The following is a 22,301-nucleotide window of genomic DNA, read 5'->3' on the forward strand; positions in this document are numbered from 1 at the left end:
GTGCATCGTAAACTTTCTTGTAAAAGCTACGTGTCATCACTTACGATCTACCGCTCAGCAGCGACAACGCGCTTGTGATTTCAGTGGACAAACCTTGGCAGCGTGGGCAGCCCTTCGGAAAGCCGGACACGATCTGGTGAGGAATGTTCGGCGGACAAGACGTGGACATCATGGGGGCGGGGGCAGGAGGTGATGGCGGCTCGGACGAGTTGGACAGGGAGGAAGGGGCGTAGCCGCCAGAACAGAGGAAGGCGGTGTTCGAAGCCGTGGCAGGTATGTGCACCGCCGCGGCCATGTTGGCGATCCGGCTGTTCGTGTCTTGCAGCTCCGCGCGCAGCTGCGACACTTCCTGGTGGGCCTGCGACATCGAACACGACAGAAGTTGTCATCATCATAGGCTACAGGCGTCCTAAAGGGTGTTAGGTGAAGTCGCCCTATCATCATCGTCATCATCGTCGTCCTAACATCATAAGTCTTCTGGTGTCTTCAGCAGAACGACAGCATCTTTCATACGCTGTCAGCTGCTCCTTTTTTGTGTCTCCCGAATTCTTCCCTGCAGCTACTTTTCTGTGTGAATTTTTATCCCTGCAGCTACTTTTTGTGTGTACCGTGTTTTCTGTTCTCTTCTCTCACTATACATCGGTAGCGCTGCTGTTGCTATAGGGCGTCACGCCAGTTAACCTGACACTAATTTCGCTCACCTTCTGTATTGCCAACGTTTTAGAGTGTGTTATCCTCAAGAGGTTCCGGCAGCCCTTAGAACGTACCGGACAAATTATGGATTCTATGTATCACTTTAGATAACATCTCAGCACCGAGGACGTCTTCCTTCAACTGAAGGAAGAAAGTAATCGCACCGGCCACCCGTCACTGTCACAAGTTTGCAAACAGGTTATGAAGCACCGCTACAACCTGACTGGTATGACAAAAATCCGGCTTTAAGTTAGCCGTGTACAATTCTAGGTCCACGATGCTCTCAAAAGGGTACATTGCTTTTTCCATTCTCACACACAGTGCATTTCTACACACTGTCACACACTTATAATCGAAGCTGATATCTCCCGTTTCTTGCTTTGGAATGGCGCGCCTCCATTTCTCACGCAGCTCCCCGTCGCTCGGTCAACAGAACAAGGAAACATTTTCTGTGGTATCGTTGTACAAGGAACGACATCCCGGGACGCAACACATGTTCGGAATCGTTGTTGCACTACTTAAGTCGCATCACAACAGTGCGAGATGCACGTTACATTTTTTTTTTCCCGCACAAAACAGACACAACTCGCCACGGCTCCGCCGTTCGAGCCAGCGCAACGCCCGAAGAGTGACCTCAGTGAGAGGGTGGCGCCACGGCGCTGCGGCCAAACGCAGCATATGAAGCTGTCCCATTGAGTTACGGACTAGTAAAGCATTGAAGGACTCTGGTACTACCGAACTATGAGACAGACCTACCCAGCTCATGACACATCTTTACCCAAAAGCCAAAAAGTGACGCACAGGCAGAATCAAGGAAAAACTTTTGGCCACCCAGTTTGTATGCACTGACTCTCCCCCACAGTTTACTCAGCTAAATTCAAATTCTGCCAGTTACTTGGAACCTTGAAACACCTAGTATGCGACTGGGCAAAAAAAAAACCCAGAACTTCTGCCCCGGAACCCCTCCCTTCCCTATGAACCTTGGGAGATACTGCTGTCTAGCTGTCGACCTGAGGACCGAATCCTGCGTGTGGCCTATGCTGTGGCAGCCCGGACTCCTGGACTGAGGAACCACTCTCTCATTATTGCTTAACAAAGTTATTTTATCTCTCTCTTTCTCTCTCTCTCCTTCTATATATCTATCTGGTAGTCGGCACTTGGCATCAGAAAGTCCAGCGAAACACAATGAGGCCATGAAAGGCAATGCAGCGGCTCGAACAAAACACATTTTGACTTGGTGCTTCGTTCAACAAGGAAACAAAAGGAAACGGTTTATTGAGACGTAATCCTGACTAAACATCCGCCTGACACGAATGGCAGCAGAAGCGGGGCCCCAACGTACTTTCGGTGTTTACAAATACATTTGGGACATAGTTTATCGTGGTATAACGCAATAAAACGCCCTGCTCTGATTGAAAAAAAAAAAGGAGAATACGCAAAAACACCGCCACCTGTCGCTTGGTCACAAAAGGTGACGTACGTCTAGCTTCTTGAAAGAAATCTTGCTGTGCGTACGTAAAGTTTCCCCGCCTCTATTTTCCTCTGCACGATGTGCCTTAGCTGGTGGCGTAGTCAGTAAAGTCAAAAGGCACATACTTTTGGCGTATTGTGTATGAGTGATTAAACAATAAAAACCTGACACTTGTGTTGAACAAATGCAGTAAAGAGAATGTCAATTCGTCTTAGTAGCACCGGAAATAATTCTACCGCTGCCATTCTATATCTGCTGGGAGGGACCGTATACGCATCTTGCCCTTACGAGTGAACACGTTGAACACGTGAACATAGACGCTGATGCCTGCTGGTGGTTCCACCTCCACCTTTGGAGGGTGGGACCGTTTGGTCTTGGTAAATCGCCAGGGATGAAAAGAAATAATATAAGCTCGGAAGCAGGTGAGCGTGAGCATCGTGCATACACGCAGCCTAAGCAATCAAACAACGCAACATTCGTACAATATACCCGAACAGACGAGCGATCTGAAAAAAAAAAAGACGTACAAAGAGCGATCTCCACGTGGGAAAACACCAGAATAGTAGGCAATTAGATGGGCAGATGAGATCAAGAAGTTTGCGAGGATAAATTGGTCGCAGTTAGCACAGGACCGGGATAATTGGAGATCCATGGGAAAGGCCTTTGCCCTGCAGCGGGTTCAGATAGGCTGACCATGATAATGATGACGAACACGCCATTACTATATAAAGTACACAATAATAAGTCTCGAGTAGAGTATGCAGAAACAAGTGTCTAATTAAGATATCCGTGCGTAAAGTGCTAAGAGCACAACTGCTGGAATTATTGACACCCTCTTATAGCGCACGACAACAAAACAAAACAACAAAAAAAAAACAATTCTTTCGACGCAGAATTTCTCACCCCTTGTTGGCCCTTTCCCTGTCTGCGTCTGAGAATAGCTCCAAAAGAATATTTAATCTTGTTTCGAGCTATTGCGTTGGGAGCCTCTGCTCGCCATGTTTTACTTTATCCGTTCTGTATTCGCTACTTTCTTTCCAAGCTAAACTGCTTCGAAAGATAATCACCGCGGTCCTTATTTCCGCGCACTGTACCATGAATCTGTTGCCTAGTGCAGAGGGTCAGTTCAGAAGTTGGCATCAAACTGCTATCTTCAGCCGCTCGTACGTTTCTGGCTGTCATTACCATTCAGAGGCACTTACAAGACACCCACCCACGGGGCGGGGCTTATCTTTGCTCCTCTTTCGAGCAAACGCACAGGGACTCCGTACACAGGCATCATACAAAACAAACCATCACAACTAGGACAGCAATCAGTTTACGCGGCTTCGAGCAGGAAGATCAGACCCCGAAATCCTCAGCCAATCCCGTAGAAGCAAGGCTTCCGCGACATTTCTCCCGAGTATACCTGCCTAACATGCAGCACGTAAAGCTGGCTTCCCCTGCCGTAAAACAGAGCGTAGCAGTGAAAGCAACTTGGGGGAGAAGCCTCACCAGTGTCCACGAATCGTCCTTTATTGCCTGCCTCCCTAAGGGACCAAGGGAGTAAGTCCTCGAACATGAACACCACGGCGATATTCCCTCCACGCATATATGCGGGTATGACGTATGAACGTTCCACGTCTAATAATAGCGGCACAAACATTCAGGTGGAGGCAAAGGACGCTTAAGAGGCTTAGGGTTCACTGGGAGGGTTCGTCCCTCGGGCGTCCTTCAAGCGAACCCTAATAGGATCAGGCGCTCGCTTCCTTATTTGCCATTGAGCCGGGTCTAACCCGAGGATCGCCTCGACGACAAAACCTGCCAGCAATAAGGCTGCCAAAGGCTTATCGTACTGTGTATAACATGTTCACGGCGCCACCCCAGCGCAGTTATTAAAGGGCGCTATCGGGCCCGAAAACTTCCCGCGAGACGCCTGGTTCGCGAAAAAAAATGGAGGTTGCGTACGCTGTATTCCTTTCCTTCGTGGCGAGGATATTGGTAACTGAAGTGCCCCGAGCTGCCACTCCCATGCATTTTCATAACATGCAGCGCCTTCGCGCAAACAAAGGCCAGCCCCCGAGAGAAGCCGCCCGCAGGAGTTGGGAACGGGGCAAAAGTTTTTTCGCGGTGAAAGATCGGCCCCCCGCACGAGATAATTTATCCGCGAGCCGACGCGCTAATGACACGATATTTGCGGAGAAGGCGTCCGGCGGGGAGGGGTTAAGAAAGGGGAGCAAAGCCGCCGATACAGCCGATACAGAAAGAAGGAAACGGAGCGCTCGCCAAGCGTGAGGTTATTTCCCAGCCCTCACCGGCACCCGCACTGCATTCCCCGAATGGAGGATTGTTGATACCGCTTAGAAAAGTAAACAAACAGGCCAAAAAATGAGGAACAGTCGCGCAGTAAACATAATCTCCGAACAGTTAACAATCACGAATAATTTTGTGCTCCAGTGTGAGGAATATCTGTTTCGCGATATGGCAATAAAGCTTTGTTAGAGCTAACACGCAAAATGCGCGCATTCGCGGAGGCAATCGAGTTTCAAGAGGCGGTTAAAAGCCTAATTAGGACTTACATTGAGCGCTCCTACCACTTTTTCAACATTGAAAAAAAAAATTATTTCTTAATCCCTGACGCTATTTTTCGCTCTGCGTCTACCTTGACGTTCCTAATCCGGGTTAGCTTTTTTCTAGATGGGAAAGGCTGGTACACTGTTTAAAATTAAAATGCAATCACCCAGCCTTTACAGTGACGAATAGAGTTAAATCCACACATATTGCTGGATTTAGTGCGGGAATAAATTGTTCAAATATCACAAAAATGTTCCGCACATACGAGGAAATCACGAAGCACTATAGGTTCCCCCCTAGAGCATATTACTCCCCAAACAAATCGTTACCCAGGCATAAGTAAAGATTATTCCGCGCCCTACAGGTTAATATCCCCCCCCCCCCTCCCCCAATATTGCACCTTTTTGATCCTAAACAATTTTCTCCGCTTTGCTCCTTTTGTGGAGAACCCGGGACCCTCAAACACATAGCGGCTGCAAATCTACCCCCTCCCCCCTCCTTCGCCTTTCACAGAGCTTTGGGAGAGAGTCTTGACCACCTCCGCCCGCCAACATGAGCGGAGTTTGTCTGCAAGGGCAGTAGACAGGACCCGAGCTTAAGGCATCTTGGAATAAAGACGTTTCTCTCAAGCCTTTCTACCGTTTCACTAAAGTTTATTTTCTCTCTGTCTCTCTCTCTTTCTATCTCTCTCCTTCTCTCTCCCCCCTCTCTCTCTATCTCTCTCTCCCCCCCTCTCTCTCTATCTCTCTCTCCTTCTCTTTACTCCTCTCTCTATCTCTATCGTTCTCTCTCTTTACGTGCTAAGTCACTTGGACTTGGTAACTTCGCAACTCAAATTGGAGTGGCCACTCAAATTCACACTCCAGCAGATATTACGCGTCGATGTAACCACGGCGACAGAAGCTGCCCAAACTCCTTGCCCTAACTGTCCAGGAGGGACCTGCGCAAACCTTTCCCCCCAGACCAGCCGAAGGAGCCCGAGCGAGCCTGACCTGGTGCAGGTCTCCGTCGATGCGCGTGGCGAGCGCCTTGTTGTCGTCCATCATGTTTCGGAACTTGGCCTGGGCGTCCACCAGGAGCCTGCGCATGAGCGCCATGGAGGACTGCAGGGCCGCCTGTTGCTGCTCATGGCCGCCGACTGCGCTGCTGCCGCCGCCGCCCCTGCGCCTCGCCTCCTCCTCCCCCTGCTGCTGCTGCTGCTCCTGCTGCGCCTCGCGGCCTCCGCCTACTAGCTGTCCCCGCTGTGGCCCGTACTGTTGCTGTCCCGCCCACTGCTGCTGCTGCTGCTGCTGCTGCTGCTTGTGTTGCTGCTGCTGCTGATGCTGCTGCTGTCCCTGTTGGAGCCCTGCCGCCGAGACGCCGTCCTGGGCCTCCCGGTCGGGCGAGCTCAGCACGTAGCGCACGATCTGCTCGTTCAGAGAGTCCAGGGACTGGATGGCTGCGCGGAGAGACGCGGAGACAATGAGTAAACAGATACAAAGTGCGGGGTTATAACAGTTTATCCGCAGTCAGTGCACCAACCTAAGATGAGTTCAAGGGGTAAACTTTATTCAGACCAGCAATTATTCAATTTTAGAACCCATGGCGATGGGAGGCCTTCCTTGTCCACAAGTCCCTGGGCGGCCGCTGCCTGGTCGGCCCTTGAGATTTTTAATTTCCCCAACACGAGCCTGATTTATGAGGCCAACTTTATTGCAAGAGAGAAGAAGAAACGCTGACATAGTGACCGGCCAGTGGGGAGGTTGTTTTTACAGCGGTTAGTAGCTTATAGTTTGGGCTGTGTTCGTCGCTGGTATCACACAGCGCATGTGCCACTTCAAAAGTGGCGTACTCGTAGTGACACCAGCGACGAATAGTGGCCCCTGAAAAAAAAAGACAGCGCTTCAAAAAAGAAAAAGAAAAGTCAGAGTGCTTCCACTCCGTGAACAGGTAAGTCCAACAAAGCTGGCGCTCTGGTTGGACCTGCCATTGCTTGGGGCTTAGCTATATTGTGCTATATTGAATTATAAAGACAATAGCCCTATCTCTACGTCACTGACTAACGGCAGGCATGATTGGCGGGCAGCGACATTGAGGTTTTTATGGTTTCACGGCTACGCCAATCACAGTGCATGCTCGATCAGTACAGCGCACAGATGGCCGCCCAAGAGCACGCGGCCTTGAGGAATATCAGGGGGGAGACACGCGTGTGGCCAGGAGTATAGACCACTCGGGAAATAGGCGGCGGCGGTGGATATATAAAGCGCGGCTATAACCACACTGCCCCGTAAATGTCCATGCTTCACTGTACGACACACACTGTGTGAAAGCCAGCTTACAGAAACCACGCTTACACCGATACCCTTAAACACGGCTTCACCTCTAAGCCCCAACGCTTTGTTGAGAAGACACCTTTTTTATGGCAATATGACCCGTCTTGTGTCAAAATAGGGAGATACCCAAGACCTCTGTGTTAATATTTATTAATTTTTCCATACGCTGAACACACCCCACTGAGTTAATTGCCCTCGGCACGGGACCCTGGGGTCCTGGGCATATATACAGCTTCGCTTCAAAAACTGCTTCCACCCCTTCAACTGGCGCTTCCTGGCATTCAGCCCATGCTTGTGGAGGTGCGGCTTTTACAGGCGGTCACATCAGATTCCATTGTAGGCTGCGCAGGCCAGATCTATATCCTTTAGGACAAGGTTTCCAGAACAGAATTCAACGGGTCACCGGAATGATTTCACAATAAACTCTCAAAATATAACTCAACGGCCAATACACACGATTCACGCGGGCCTCGCAACGTGCACAGAGAAGGTATGCAGAAAAGTCGGGAGCGATGTCAGGGGCGAGTGGTCAGTAGCCGCTGACTTCCCGCAACAGGTTGCCGTGACTCTGATCACCAAACCATCTTCGAATACTTCCGTAGGCTCAGCCGAACGTGCCCTTTAAAGAGCGTCCAATGACCATGCTTAAATTATTTACTAAGGAGGGAATCTTCGTTTATTTCGAACGACGTATAAAATGGCTTTAAGAAAAGCATGCGAGGGGACAGAAGAAGGAACTAACAAGCTTCATGAGAATGTAGTCTTACAGCGGACGCGGGCCAATGGAAGCAGAAACTTCATTGCACTCCTGGGGATAAGGTTTTGTGATAGTCTTTGCTTGTGTAGAAATTTAGAAGAAATGGGTGTGGTCAGGACATGCAATGCGAAGGCAAGATAACCGTTGGTCATTAAGGGTAATAGAGTGGATCGGCAAGGAAGGCACGCGTGGCAGGGGGCGGCAGAAAGTTAGGTGGGCAGATGAGATCAAGAAGTTTGCGGGGATACATTGGTCGCACTTAGCACAGGACCGGGGTCATTGGAGATTAATGGGAGAGGCCTTTGCCCTGCAGTGGGCGTAGATAGGCTGGTGGTGGTGGTGATGATGATGATAATGGTGGTGGTAGCGATGATGATGGTGATAACGGTGGCGGTAGTGATTATGGTGATTATTATGATTATGGCGATAGTGATGGTGATGATGATGATGATAGTTGCAGTATACATAAAAGCCATCCACGACATACTGCAGCAAAATTAGTTGATCGGTGCGGCATCATTAATGTGCTACCGTCTCTCCCCTTCAGATTTACCCAGCTTGCCGATTGCGGAAGTAATGACCAGTACAGGTAATGCGTTCTGAGGATACTCTCAGTATTTCATTCAATAAAACAAATTGATGACGATCGTGGGTGATGATTGCTGTTTTATGGCGCGAGGCCAGCTATGGGCAAAGAGCGCCAAACAAGGATGCATTTCGGGGCAGTGGTGTGAAGGTAGACACTGAAACTTTTGAGTAAATATAAATGTGAAATGAATCCCAAGTCAATGAAGATCGATCGGGTAAAGAGGCTGGTTATTATTATGCGTGGTATAGAATGAGGTGTAAATTTCTGCTAAGTGCTTGATAACGCGATTGATAGAAAACATGGGATCGTCGGCTATGAAGATGGGTGTAGTGGAATGTGCTGTTTGTAAAGTTCTGGAAAGTGTTCTGCGTCTTGTGTCAAGTGCCTTGCAATGAATGAGTATGTGAATTACGGATAGGCCCTACCCGCAATTGCTACACAGGGGTTTTGGAGATCCAGTGAGCAGGTGGGATTATGTTACATGCGTGTAGCCTATTCGTAGCCAATTTGAGGTAACTGGAGTGTGTGTGTTGTGTGGGCCACTAGTGTGTCGTCCCAAGTGTGGTTTTATTTCGTGTCGTTTGCTGTCGCTCTGTTAACTCCAGTGTGTTTACCATGTTTTACGAAGTTGTTGTGTGATGTGTGGCTTGAGGTCAGTGTAGGCTACCGTTGATACGTCCACCGTGTTGGCAGCAGCCATTTCATTCGCCAACTCTATTCCGGCGATCCCATGAAACAAATTTGTAAGCACAGCTGACACTTTATCAGCGAAAGTAACTGTAGTGAGAAAACAGAGTAAGCGACTCATTAAACAGACCCTTTTTTTTCGACGTTTGTTTATTACAACCGTCATGATTACTGAATGATACAAAATTTCACCTGAGAAATCTGCACCTTGCTTCGAAAGCCGATGCGGAAAAACGGTTTCCGAAGGTACAACTTCGGGCACTCAGAAGTACTGTGTAGAGAAAAATTACCCCACCTTCCCGCGAGGGGAACCCTGCGGAGATGCGAGGCATCGTGGGGGTTCACTTGGTGTTTCCGTTGGGTTGATTCTCTAATTGCGTGAAACGTGTTAGGAACGCGTATGATGTATTCTTTATTTAACACGCGGCGTAACGTTAACGATGACGGCCTGGTGGTCGCTGAAGTGTACGGGTAGTGGATGGTGAAGTAACGGGACCACCGTGCAATTCGCAGCGAAGATCAAGTCTATGCACGTGCCCGAAATCGGAACGCCGGTGCTGGAACGACCGCGGCTATGACGCAACGTGGCGCGGCTATGACGCAAGACAATCCAACACAATTCACTTTAATCCAATCCAACCCAATCCAAATCCAATCTAATCCAATCCAAGCCAAGTCAAGCCAAGCCAAGCCAACCCAATCGAATCCAATCCAATGCCCCTCGCGAGAGAGTGTTCGCTATCGGAGAGGAGAGGGGGTGAGCGGCGGAGAGCGCAGCTCGCGCGGCGAGGAGAGTGGGGGAGGGGTGCGGACGGACAACAACAACGCCGTATGGAGGGACAAGGCGAGTGAATGATGCAGTCGCATCTAAAAAGTCCGCGAACCGTAAATTCCAGTGACGACAGGGGACATCGTATAGCCCGCGCAATCGGCTCGCGCGACACGCGCCACTGACCTATTTTCGCCGTTTTATGCCCGCTCCTTTACGACTGCTTCTCTTGCACGCACGACCCCCGAGTCCGGAACTCAGGCGGGGAATAATCGCCTAATGCGGCGCAAAAAAACCGCCAAGGGCCCCCCATAAAGAGCGCGCTGTAGTAAAGCGCCGGGAGCCTTCTAAACGCGTTTAAATGCGAGACGCGAGCCAGCCACCCGTCCAGCCACCCTCATTTCGCTTTGTATGGCTCGAAGTTTTGAGGAGCTTGGAACTAGCGAACTTGTTCTCGCTCGCCTCCCCAGCTGCTCAACAGAGGCGATTGATAATCTCAGAATGGTTTACTTATTTCGCGTGTATTCAGTTGTGCAGGAAGTGTAATTTTGCTTATCAAGCTGCTCCTGTAAGGTGCTACTGCTACTCTTACGCTACTGGTGCTCAGTAAATTCAAATAAAACCAAACTGTTATTTTGTCTTCACTAGCTGAATTAAAAAAAAAACAGCAGTCAAAATATTGAAGCGTGTTGCGCTTCAGTACTTGGTTGTACCTTAATAAATCTGTGGTTTCTGCTGTAGTAACCTACAAGAAAAACTGATAAATGCATTTTTCGTTTTACCTTGACATCTCCCAACCAGCCAAAAAAACAAAAAACAGGGCGGCCTCTTTGGAAGATAAAAAGTGCACTAATGATTACTATACTCCCTAATGCGAGATTTGTGCGCAGCGCGAACTGCAGCCTTTTCGGTAACGGCGCATATCTACTGCGTCTCAGGAAGTGATCGCGTGGTCAGCGAACGCACGGCGGCGCGCGCTACTGTGCTGCTATCTCACAGCGCGTGGCCGCCCCCGAGCATGTTATGGAAAATCGTGTTTGAAGCTCCCGCGCAAATGTCACGTGGTTCGGATGAGCCACGAATGGAGGAGGGGTTCTGGTGAGGGTGTGAAGGAGAGGGCGCTCTCCGGCGGCGACGCACGACGGAAGTGTGAGGGGAGAGACTGAGAGTGATGACGCCATAGCAGCGCGTGCCGCCCTCCCCCTCACACTTTCGCCACGCTTTCCTCCGCCGATTTTTTTTGTCTTCGCTCGCTCGGCTACAACGCCGTCACCGCAGCCACACCACAGTAGCGGCCGCAAAAGTGCTGCGTACTAAAAATGGTTATTGTTGCTGTTTTTATGCGTCCGCTAGTCAAAAACCTACCGACTGTCCCTGCACGTGTTAATAAACTAACAAACTTTTGATAGATTGGTTGATTTATTGATTGGTTAATTGAGGCACTTCACTGGTCTGACAACATTTGTAGTGAAATCTCAAGCTTTGGACGTTCAAAGCAGCCTGTACGTTAGCAGTTCCGCTTCTGTTTCCTTGTCCTCCTGCATGCAGTTCTGTCTGGCTCGGCTGTGCCCTCGCTGTGCGACTACCGTGACGGCAAACCGTAGCCTGTTTCGAAACTTTCGCCGCGCGCTCCGTTGCACCTTGAACAAATGCAGCCCGCGTCAGAACCGCCGTGCATGCACCGACTCTTCGTCCGCATACCCCCCTCCCCCCTTTGCTTCTTGCTTCGTCGTACTATCAAAGCTGCTACGACAAAGAAGCCAATCCCAAGTCGCGGAGCCATTCCTTTCTTCCGTCTTTTGCACCGAGGCAGCTTTCTCGCCGCTTCAACATCTCTTTTGTGTCTCCATTCATCCCTTCTGGCACGGCTCTTCCGACTCCTTCGCGGAAGTCGTCACTTCCCCCTGTGTCAACCCTTTAGCGGAAGACGCGGGAGGCAGCGGCGGAAACGCAATTCTCTTCCCATCACTACTTCGCCCCGGGGCGCACAAACACTTCAGAACTCACGCACATTGCCGCGGGGCGAACTCCCGTCATACGCCACGGCCCACTACTGGCTATAGGTGCTACACTGTGCTCGCTTGGATCCGATTCGGATTCTGCCAGGCTTTGTTTGCTCTCGGGACGCGGTTCGATCTTCGAGAGCTTTTCGCCGAACGTGATTGGGAAGCTGGAAGAAGCCGAGTGCGTCCCGGTTGTTGAAACACTTCATCGTCCGTCCTCGAGTGGTCCGGCTCTCTCTTGGTCCTTCTTGATTGGAGGTTTTACGCTCCCGGTGCGGCGACGAGACACCGACGGGATTAGGACGGAACAAACTTTGGCGCTGAATGATGGATGTCACGTTTTGAGCCGCCCCGCGAACGTGGACACGAGAAGATGCGCGGTGGAAAAGACGGATAGTCTCATTAAACGGAAGAGCGCGCTGTTAGGCTTCGCCTGTGGTGACGAATAAAAAGGTACAGTAATAAAACTGAGGACCTTTCCAATAACCACGGATATAAATTGTAGCGGTAACAGATATTTGCTAAAATTAGAATCGCACAAAGAAGGTTTGTTGGAACTCACTTACTACTGTGACGAGACACTCGTTAGCTTTTTATGAGAGTTAAAGCACTGTTTAGCTGGCTCTCAAGAATGCTTTCGTAATTCCTCCCACTACAATATCGCCGTTTTTGGTTCTTTTCACCGAACTTTAGCCGTTGAGCTACATTGGTTTTCGCATAAACAGGCTGTAGCAGCGATAGGACGTCTATGAAACATTTACGGGGCCTTCATAGACATCCCAACTCGTATTTACTTTCTCATTACAACCTTTCTACATCGAACCTCCCACCGTGAAAATATTGAGACTGAGAAGCGAGGTAGTGTGAATCACAATACATTCATTGTCGTAATTGGCAAGACCAAATTTCAAACAGGAACAATGCCAGTGACGCAGTATCTTGCCAAAAATCATCTATACGAAATAATATTCGAGGCATGGCCGGGCCGTATTATTTATGAATATGTAAAGAGTGTCCACAGCATATTTTTAATGGTTATCAACATCTAAACAATCATCCACATCTACAAGCTTCCCACTCGCTTCGTTGTCAGCACTCTCCGGCACGCCTCTTAAGAGTGTTATTATGTTTAAAAGATTGCTTTCCGCCTTAATTTGTTCCTAAAATTAATTTTTTATCCGCACCCTCTTCTTCCCGCGCGTATCACCGGTTAGCATGATTGTCATGGGGAGATTGAGCGCGCACCAGACGTGTGCTGGTAATCGTATAGGTTGCACAAGGTCGCTGCTAAGGCGTTTGAGGGAATGAACACTGATTCTTTCTTGCAAGATCCCTCGACAAACGTTTTTCTGCCGTACTCAGCATTGTCACACTGCCAGTCCAAGTCAGGACACGTAAGCATCTGAAACGTTTCCAGACACCCCAGTTCCGCGGAAAAGACTTGCCTATCGTATCGTATCGCATCGTATCGTATCGTATCGCATCGTATCGTATCGTATCGTATCGTATCGTATCGTATCGTATCGTATCGTATCGTATCGGGTCGTATCGTATCGGATCGGGCGCAAGCCTATAGACCTCCACTGAGGTGGTTTCGTCTAAATCGAAATGCTGAGAAAACCAACCCTTCTGCTTTCTCAGAGCGGGCGTAGAGGCCAACGAAAAATGAGAAATCTGCTGAGGTCAATTTCACATAAGAGTTAGAAAATTTCGGGTCCCATGAAGCATCTCGCATTCGCCAGGGTGTTTTGCGTATTACAGAGCACTGCAGTCACATACACGTAATGTTATGAACGAACAAACGAACTAGGATATATAGGTTTCCTAATCACTTCGTCGCTCATAAGAATGATGGATTCTTAAGGAAACTGAGCCTTGTCAAAACGCAATGCCGGCATTTAGATTTACCTCCGCGTACAAGAACGAGGTGTAGGCCCCAAAGTAAGTACCCTGAAGGAAAGGGAATAAGGGCGTGGAAAGAAATTTTATGACTTCGTCAGAACGCGTACACTGTTCTCTATAGTTTCGGAATCAGCAGTGGGCCCGGACGTAAGAATTTTCCCCCCTATAAACCGCGAAAAACCTTCAGGTAAAAGGGTGGTTATAACGGGCGCTAAAAGATTACGGTACACGCGCATCACGCAACACACCAACACCACCACAGGAGGATTAACAGAGGAGATGGCAGCGACGCCGACTTCCTAGTGGTGGGCAGTCGAAACCCGCCGTCACATAAACTCTTCGGAAGGACCCGGTTAGCAATGTTATCAGGACCTCAGCTTGAGCAAAGCGAAATAAGTGCACCGTGGCATAGACAAAAGCAAACTGACTCGTTCCGGTAACGCGACATGATTGACTCCGCTTCGGAACGACGAAATCAAATTTGGTGGCTCGCGGTGGTCGTTACTATGCGTCATACATGGTGGCCATTTTTTAGCTACCGTCACTGACCGATATTAGAGGTCATAAAACCATGCTCACGCGTCGATGAAATCACCGATGGACGAAAACGACTTTCAGCTTAACATTGCTCTAAAAATGATACGTCGTTCGGAGGTACCATCAGAGCCAAGGCTCTGAGGGGTGCACAAGTAGGTGTTGGGTGTGGCTCCACCATCACGCGAAAGAAAGAAAAATCAGCTACTTATCGTCCCAGTCGTATTTTTTTTATTGCTTATTGACAAAACAATGTTCAATAGCGGTCTGTCTTGGTGCCAAGGCGAGAGGCGGCACTGAAGGCCACCTGACTGGGCCTTCGACACCAGACAGTACACGCAGCGGACAACATGAGCGCAACGTACTTCAAACCACATTGCTAAATCTCAAACGCTCAAAACACACTATATCAAACATTACATCGAAAAAAATATCGAATGTTCAAACGCATTGCAAATTCTCAAGCGCATACAATAAAAAACACATACAGAGTATCAAAGACGATACGGCAATATACGTGAAAAAATGACGGAATTTGTGGTCAACACAAGGCCCTTATACAAGCCGTTACGCGCAACGACCTAGCGTACTGCCGAAAGCATGAGCCCGCGTATTGGGAGTATGCTGTACCACTAAATGGAAGAGCCGCTCCGACGAAGCTCTAGAATGTTTACTTTTTACAGCGCAATAAAGACAGACACAATTAAGTACAAGTAAGGGACGTACGCAGCGCTAACCTTTACTTGTATTCGTGTGTGTCTTTATTGTGCTGCAAAATTAACATGTTGAACCAACTAGCCCAGACGTCAACCTTACTAAGTTATACTTTCTTAACAGTAGCCTGCTTGGTACTAGCTAAACGCTGAGCTTTACAAGTAAATTACACCATAGATATTGACAGTTTGAAGTTCAGCACTTCAATTTGTTCAAGCAGGAAAATTTCTTTACACCCAGCTCTTTCTATAAGACTCTTCTCTATGAGAACGTTGGGTATCATTTGAAGATTTTTCTGGATGGACTCTGGTACAGCTATAATAAATTAGAAAGATAAGCTCGATATCCATCGCACCCGTGTGGCCAGAGACAAGCTGCACCGTATCCTCGCCGTAACAAACACCCTACCACGGCGATAAGCCTAGCTCGACTCGCGCTAACCCCATCAATCGTTTCAACGTAATCAAGGATATCGGGAAAGCCGTGCGACACAAACACGAACGCACAGAAGCAAAAATTTTCAACCAATATAGAGACGGTATTAAGGAGCCTCCCGGGGAAAATGACGCAAGAAGTCGAGTACGGAAGGAGAAAATGATGAATGAACAAGACGAAGAACAAACCAGCCACGACGCTATGTTGTATCAATTTTCGTCCATCCAACAGCTGCGATTTTCGCCCCCGTTATTTTCGACGGGATCCGCGTTTGCTTAGCCGGAACTGCGTGGGGCCCGCTTAGATCCGGGCGACCTAACGCGAGAGTCGCCCTGGCACCGATCCCATCTCCTCTTCTGTCGGCCTATCAGCGGCGTCGTCGTCCCGTTCGCTGTCGCACGTAGACGCCCATGTCGGGCGGGGGTGCGGCTATATAAATTTATTACGGCCAAAAAAGCCCATCTATCGGAGCCCCCGTGGCTTGGCTCGGTGTAGTTGCGTGCAGCGCTTGAGCTGTCCTCCGCGTGATGCCCACAGCGGCGACGCTTGGAAGTCGCATATCTCCACTGCCGCATGCTTCGGCTTCCCGTTACGAGAACAACGCATGCAACCATTTCCTCGAGAGGTCATGCGTTCGACTACTGTCTCTACAGCGGATGCATTTGGACGAAAAGCACGTTGCCGCTTCCGCATCTGACAAAAGTACGCCACAGTTCCGTGCAGTGCGCCAAAGTTCCGAGTACGCCAAAGTTGCGAGCGGTTGCGCGGGCGTGGGATATGGCCGCTGCGCTCCTAGACCGCAGTATGGACAAGAAGTGACGCCGCAAGGGAAAAACTCAGAGCACACGCGCTTTCGAACCTCAACGAAGCTGCACGTTCGGATAGTACTTCGCTGATTTCTGGAAAATCTCTCAAGTGCCAAAGGCCAGACCGTTCAAGAACGGGACCACATACTTCCGGCCTTGCGCCCTCGTATAGTTATTGGTATCTGTGGCCTTCGACTACACGTACGGCAAACTGTGCTGAAAAATTTCCACCGGTTTCGTCCTCTCATCTCGCGCGTTATTTAGAACGGAAAGTTGCAGTCAAACCTGATGACGTCACGGACTAATAACGCAGTCGGTGTGAAAGGTCAGCGAATGCACACGGAGGGGCTAGCGTAGCTTATACGTATAGATGCTGTGAAAATTAATCGTTACGCGGTGTGATGAAGAATGTCGGTGTATTTCTCCTTCCTCAGGCAGAAACTTACTCGTACGTGCGCTCAGGGCCTTCCCTCCGACCTGAAGAATCACCTCTAGGACTGCCACAACTTCTGCACGAGCACTCGGTGAAGAAAAAAAAAATGGCGCAGCTTCCACTGGTGGTACACGGCTGGAGAAACAGCAGAGCTGGCGGCCCCTCTCCCTTCGTCGGAGACCCGGCATTTGCACCTCACATAAATTTCCGAACTCGCCGCGGAAAGTTTTCCATGACTGGCAGGCCCACATCGTTTGTCCGCACGCTTTAACATCTTTCCCAAAATGTACCGCGTTAGTACGCGCTACAACCCTCGGCCAAGTCCAAAGCCAACGCTACGGATAACCGAAGGATAGCTCAATCGGACAGACGTTAGCTTCCAAATGTGAGGGACCCAGGATCGACTTCCACCAAGGGTCACGTTTTTTTTTTTTTTTTTCGTTGGACAACTTACGGCCCGGTTAAACAGCTCAATGGCTAAACATATCGTTTAAATTCACGAATTTTACGAATATGAATCACGAATATGAGTCACAAGGCCAGTATCGGTTTCACAGACAACCTCATTTCGGGCGCGAGTTGTGCGGTGAAAATTTCCACTTTATCTATCGCTCGAAAACACCGAAAATGAGGTAGGCAGACTCGGTATTGGAAATAAAATTCCGTCTTGTTCGTGCCATATATGACACGCCACCAATCTTCTGTGCTGCCAACACGCTCTGGCTGTTTCTAACACGTTCAGTACAGTATTTCATTGCTGTGTGTGAGCGTTCGTGGGAACACACGCAAAGGACATGCGTCTTTAAAGACGATAGTCTTTGTTGGGCTACTTAAACCCAGAAATTTTGGTCTGTCTGTCTGTCTGTCCGTCCGTCCGTCCGTCCGTCTGCCTGATGGTCTGTCTGTCTGTCTGTCTGTCTGTCTGTCTGTCTGTCTGTCCGTCCGTCTGTCTGTCTGTCTGTCTGTCTGTCTGTCTGTCTGTCTGTCTGTCTGTCTGTCTGTCCGTCCGTCTGTCTGTCTGTCTGTCTGTCTGTGACTCGATTCAGCCACCCGGCCAAAGTAAAATAGGTACTGCGCAATAGTCTTATATAACCACAGCCAAATGTAAACGTCTAAGCCCGGTTTATATGTTAATACTTGTCAACTTTGTGGGACAAGAACAAGACATTACGCAAATATAAGGCAGGAAAGTCGGCCTCCTCGATTCACGCGCGTCTCCGCCGTACTGCAGCGCTGGCATCGATCGAGGAACCCGGCCTGTAGCAGTGGAACGCGGTAAATTCAAATCGCCTTGAGCAAACCTTTAGTGTGTTTACCTTGGGATGAGCGCGACGGAACAGGAACAGCATGCGAGGTGAGCGGGAAAGCAAAGGGATGGGGGGGGGGGGGGGCATTTTCTTGGCAAATGTCTACAAAGACTATCGTCTTTGGACGGCGACATTTGCAACGAAAGGAGCAGATACGCGGCAATTTTTTTTTCTCAACGTTTTCCAACTGTTTCTCACCTTACAAAAGTTCCTTTCCAACTTTATTACTCTGAAGGCAATTGAAAAAGCGATACTAACGTAAAAGTTCGGCGAAGACTTGCAACACAGAACAAGCGCTTGGCCTGTGTGTCGTCTTGTAAGCCTTCATTTACATTCCGAGGTGTTATGTCTTGCTTAGCTCACAACCAACTTATTTATTTATTTATTTATTTATTTATTTATTTATTTATTTATTTATTTATTTATTTATTGTAGGGTGTAACGCGCCGACGCTACACAGCCGAGGAGGCGCGCCGTAGCGGAGGGCTCTGAATTAATTTTGACCCCCTGGGGATCCTAAACGTGCGCCGAAATCTTGAACACTAACTACAACTTGTTCAAAAACGTATTATTTTACGGACGTCGAAGAAGTCAGCAAATACCGCGGCCCCCTTCCTCACCGCGCTTTCAAACGGTACCAGCGCTGCACAGAAATGCTGGCATGGGAACGCCATTGGCGAAAAGGTCCGTCAGATGGAGAGGCGGAGGAGCAGGATGAGGGAGAAGGGAGAGGGGAGCAAGGACGTGTCAGCCGCGGCTGCTCGCGCGGAAATAAATGACGCGCCCGATGATGTTACACGCTGTTAATGAGGCTCCTCTCGTCGCGTCGATAAAATGGATCGGGCACAATGCCACCGCAGCGAGCCGCAGGCAACAACAAAGGACGAAACAAGGGACCAACACACAGCGAGGGGTCCGGCCTCGTCAGCTTATCCGCATCCTTCGCCACCAGCCGTCTTCGACCTCGGCGTCGTCCTTCTCTCCGGACGACAATCGCGGGCGCGAGTTCTTGTCGCTATGTAAGCGCGCCGAGCGGAGCGGGAGGGCGTGCTCACTGCGACGGCTTTTAGTTGAGAATGATTGCTGTCGCGGAGACAGGAGCACGGTTATAGGCGGGACAAAGGTTTCGTAACAGTTACGTAACCTCTCGCCCCCCGTTGTAGCGGCGTACGTCCAATTCAAACCGATCGCTTTTTCTGATTGTTTTTTTTTTTTTCCCCTCTGAGAGGAGCTGATCTGCAACAGCTCTTCGCGCTCTTCGCAGCGGTTCAGGCCACTGTAGAAAGCGTGAGATTTTGAGCAAGCCGTATAGCTCGCCGGAAATACTAATATTTCCGCCTGTCTGGACTCTTTTTTGCCGCAACTTTAGTGCTGCAAGTGTTGCAGAAACTTTTGTAACGTTCTATTTACTTACACATAAACGAAGCTAGAGACGCTGAAAGAAAGCCTCATATGCGTGATTTCTTTTTGTTCTGTTTGTTTCTCTCTTCGAATGTTGAGGTGCGAGGGAGAAATGAGGTCCCGAAATCAGAATTACGCCATAAACGTTCCCTAGTCCAGCATATTATCCAGGTTAAATGACACAGAACCATGCGAAAATCACAGCAATGACACTCCGGCCAGGTTTCCCGAAACTCCGTGCGTTTTGGGGAAAGTTCTTCTATAGAACTCTAGCAAAGTGTTTCATACCCACAAAGTAGCGCATACGCGCAGTGGTGTACCGGGCAACGCTTTATAAGCAGAATTGTAGGCTGTTTCCGCGGGGTGTTCCGTGGTCTGAGCAGTCAAACCGTCTCTGACGTAGTTTTCAGCAGCAGCCGAAAAGCAGCCGATTTGTTCCGTTGTATTTTCTGTTCTTGTTTGTTTATATATATATATATATGTGTGTGTGTGTGTGTGTGTGTGTGTGTGTGTGCGCGTGTGTGTGCGTGTGTGCGTGTGTGCGTGTGTGTACGTGTGTGTGCGTGTGTGCGTGTGTGTGTGCGTGCGTGCGCGTGTGTGTGTGCGTGTGTGTGTGCGTGCGTGCGCGTGTGTGTGTGCATGTGTGTGTGCGTGTGTGTGTGTGTGTGTGCGTGTGTGTGTGTGTGTGTGTGTGTGTGTGTGTGTGTGTGTGTGTGTGTGTGCGGAACTGCGTGTGTGTGCATGTGTGTGTGCGTGTGCGTGTGTGGTTTTTTCGGACTGCGGTTGATTTCTTTCTAAAACAAGCACCTAGACACTTAATGTTTTTTTTTTTCACCAACGCGTAACAATCGCAACACTTGAGAACATGACAGTGTCATATATGTTTACGAGGACGCATACATTACGAAGCAAAATAACTATCAAGGCACGCGTAAGGCGTAAACGATACTTTCGCAGCCTTCAAAAAGAACGGTGTTTGTAAATGCGTTTGCAAGTGCCTGTTAGTAGCTTTTTCTTAAATTGTCCTTCGTACTGGTTTTCCGTAAATTTTACGAAAAATAAATTCATTCATTCATTCATTCCTCGATTCAGTACAGATGCAAAGTAAAGGCAATCAAATGTGTATTTCCAAGCCTCACCAGCAAGAGTTCAAAGTGTCTCTGCTGTTGCCCAAAGTATTAAACAGCATTTCGAAGTTTCTGAGGCAACACATGCAAGTAAAGTTCGGGCCATAGTCCTTCAAAGCAACAGCTAGCTAACGCGAAGCATCGCTATGGTTATCTGGGATCTATACCAAGACATTTCGCTCGGCGTGAGAACTCTTTTCCATTAGGTCGCTGCCGGTGACATCGTTGCTAATGTCCATCGTTTCTTTCAACCCACGGGCAACATCCTATTTCCCCCCAAAAATAAACGAACAAAAAACGCACTCCTTTCAACTGACGCTGTAGAAAAAAAAATAGTGTAGAGTGAAAATAACCTAGGAGTTTAAAATCATGGCAAGCGAGGAAATACAGACAGGAAGCGGCAGCCTATGAAGACGAGTAGAATAAATCCAGCTAAGGCAGCGGACATCCCGACAGCCAGGAAAAGGAAGAATCGAAGTTTTTTTTTTTTTTTTCCAAGACTCCCTAGAACGAAAAGTCAGCCCGGCTTTGCGATAAAGACGCGACGCGTTGTTTTCTACAAACCGTAATAATTCGATGCTTCGAGATAAAAAAGAAAAAAGGAATGACAGCGACGGGTTTAGAAAGACGACGAGCAGCGAACGCGGACACAAGCCATCCAGACACCCTTCCACCCCCTTCCCAATTCGCCGTCAACCGGTGCCGCCCCCGTCTTTCGGCGCACATTCGTCGCTCGGATACTTGTATAAGTTACGTACAGCTGTAAGCGACCCAAAACGAAATGACATCCGGAGATAACCTCATGCACGCTCCGCTGCCCCCTCCCCATAAGGTCAGAAAAGGGATGAGGAACGTTAAAAGTGCAAAAAACTGAAGAGTGACGTCTTGAACAAAAAAAAAGAAAACAAAAAAAAACCGTACAAGGAAAGCAAGAGGCGAAGGAACCAATGGAAAACCTGTCCACGCAGGGTGACGGGCGCCGAGACCATTTCCGAGTTTTCGAACCACCAGATAATACAAAAAAAGAGAAGAGAGAGAGAGAGAGAGAGAGAGAGAGAGAGAGAGAGAGAGAGAGAGAGAGAGAGAGAGAGAGAGAGAGAGAGAGAGAGAGAGAGAGGACAGAAGGAGACGTAAACGAAAGGGCGGTACGAGCAAATAATGTAGAGCGCTCTACATCCTCCCTCGGCACAGGAGGTTCGGGATAAAATAATTTCAGAATAGAAAAGGCGCAAAAGGAGGAAGATCGGAGCAAATGGCACGGGAGAGGCCAGGCGTAACGCCAAAATGTGAAAGAATCGAACGGCCGGAGGAGCTCTGCGGCTATCTCAGGAAGTCGGAAAAGACGGATGCGCCCGGCGAGCTACAGAGAGGGAGAGAGAGAGAGAGAGGGGGGAGGGAAGCGACGGCAACAGCGTAAAAGAGAGGGGAAAAAAATTCGAGGCTGAGGGGAAAGAGATGAAAGGAGAGCGAGAAGAACGAAAAGGAAGGGGAGGATGGACGAAGAAGAAAAGGTTACATTCAGAATAAAAGGCGCTTGCGTCTCGGCTGGTGGCGCTCAAATTGGCCCCAATTTCTGGCGTTTCTCGACGCCGTGTCGTGCAGCGCCGATGTAGGGGGTCTTCTTATCCGCTGGCGGCGGCGTTGTCTGTAAACGGACGTCGGGGGCTGCTGCTGCTGGCGTCCCGGAGCCCCGACAAGTAGGCCTCAAAAAAGGGAGGCCGCCATCGCGAAGAAAAAGGTCCCGACGACGTTTAAAGGCAAGCGCAGACTATCTGGGTGCATCGGCGGCGCTTCGCTGCTGCCGTCTG

General features: G+C 49.2%; 1 protein-coding gene across 4 annotated transcripts in view; it reads right to left on the bottom strand.

Annotated features, from left to right (window-relative positions):
• Liprin-gamma (liprin protein kazrin) overlaps positions 1-22,301 on the bottom strand; it is a 179,632-nt gene that overhangs the window by 46,778 nt on the left and 110,553 nt on the right. For all 4 annotated transcript variants that reach the window (XR_013317663.1, XR_013317662.1, XM_077678057.1 and 1 more), the window contains exons 2-3: positions 5,710-6,155; positions 94-358 (exon numbers count right to left, since the gene is read on the bottom strand). Coding sequence is in view for 2 of the 4 variants with exons in the window: in XM_077678057.1 (XP_077534183.1) it covers positions 94-358; positions 5,710-6,155 (711 nt within the window). In the remaining 2 variants the exon portion in view is untranslated. The remainder of the gene's footprint in view (positions 1-93; positions 359-5,709; positions 6,156-22,301) is intronic.

The sequence above is a fragment of the Haemaphysalis longicornis genome, unplaced genomic scaffold (genome assembly GCF_048455015.1).
Source record: "Haemaphysalis longicornis isolate Haplotype H1 unplaced genomic scaffold, Haemaphysalis longicornis Haplotype H1 scaffold_7, whole genome shotgun sequence".
In the NCBI taxonomy this organism is placed as follows: Eukaryota; Metazoa; Arthropoda; class Arachnida; order Ixodida; family Ixodidae; genus Haemaphysalis; species Haemaphysalis longicornis.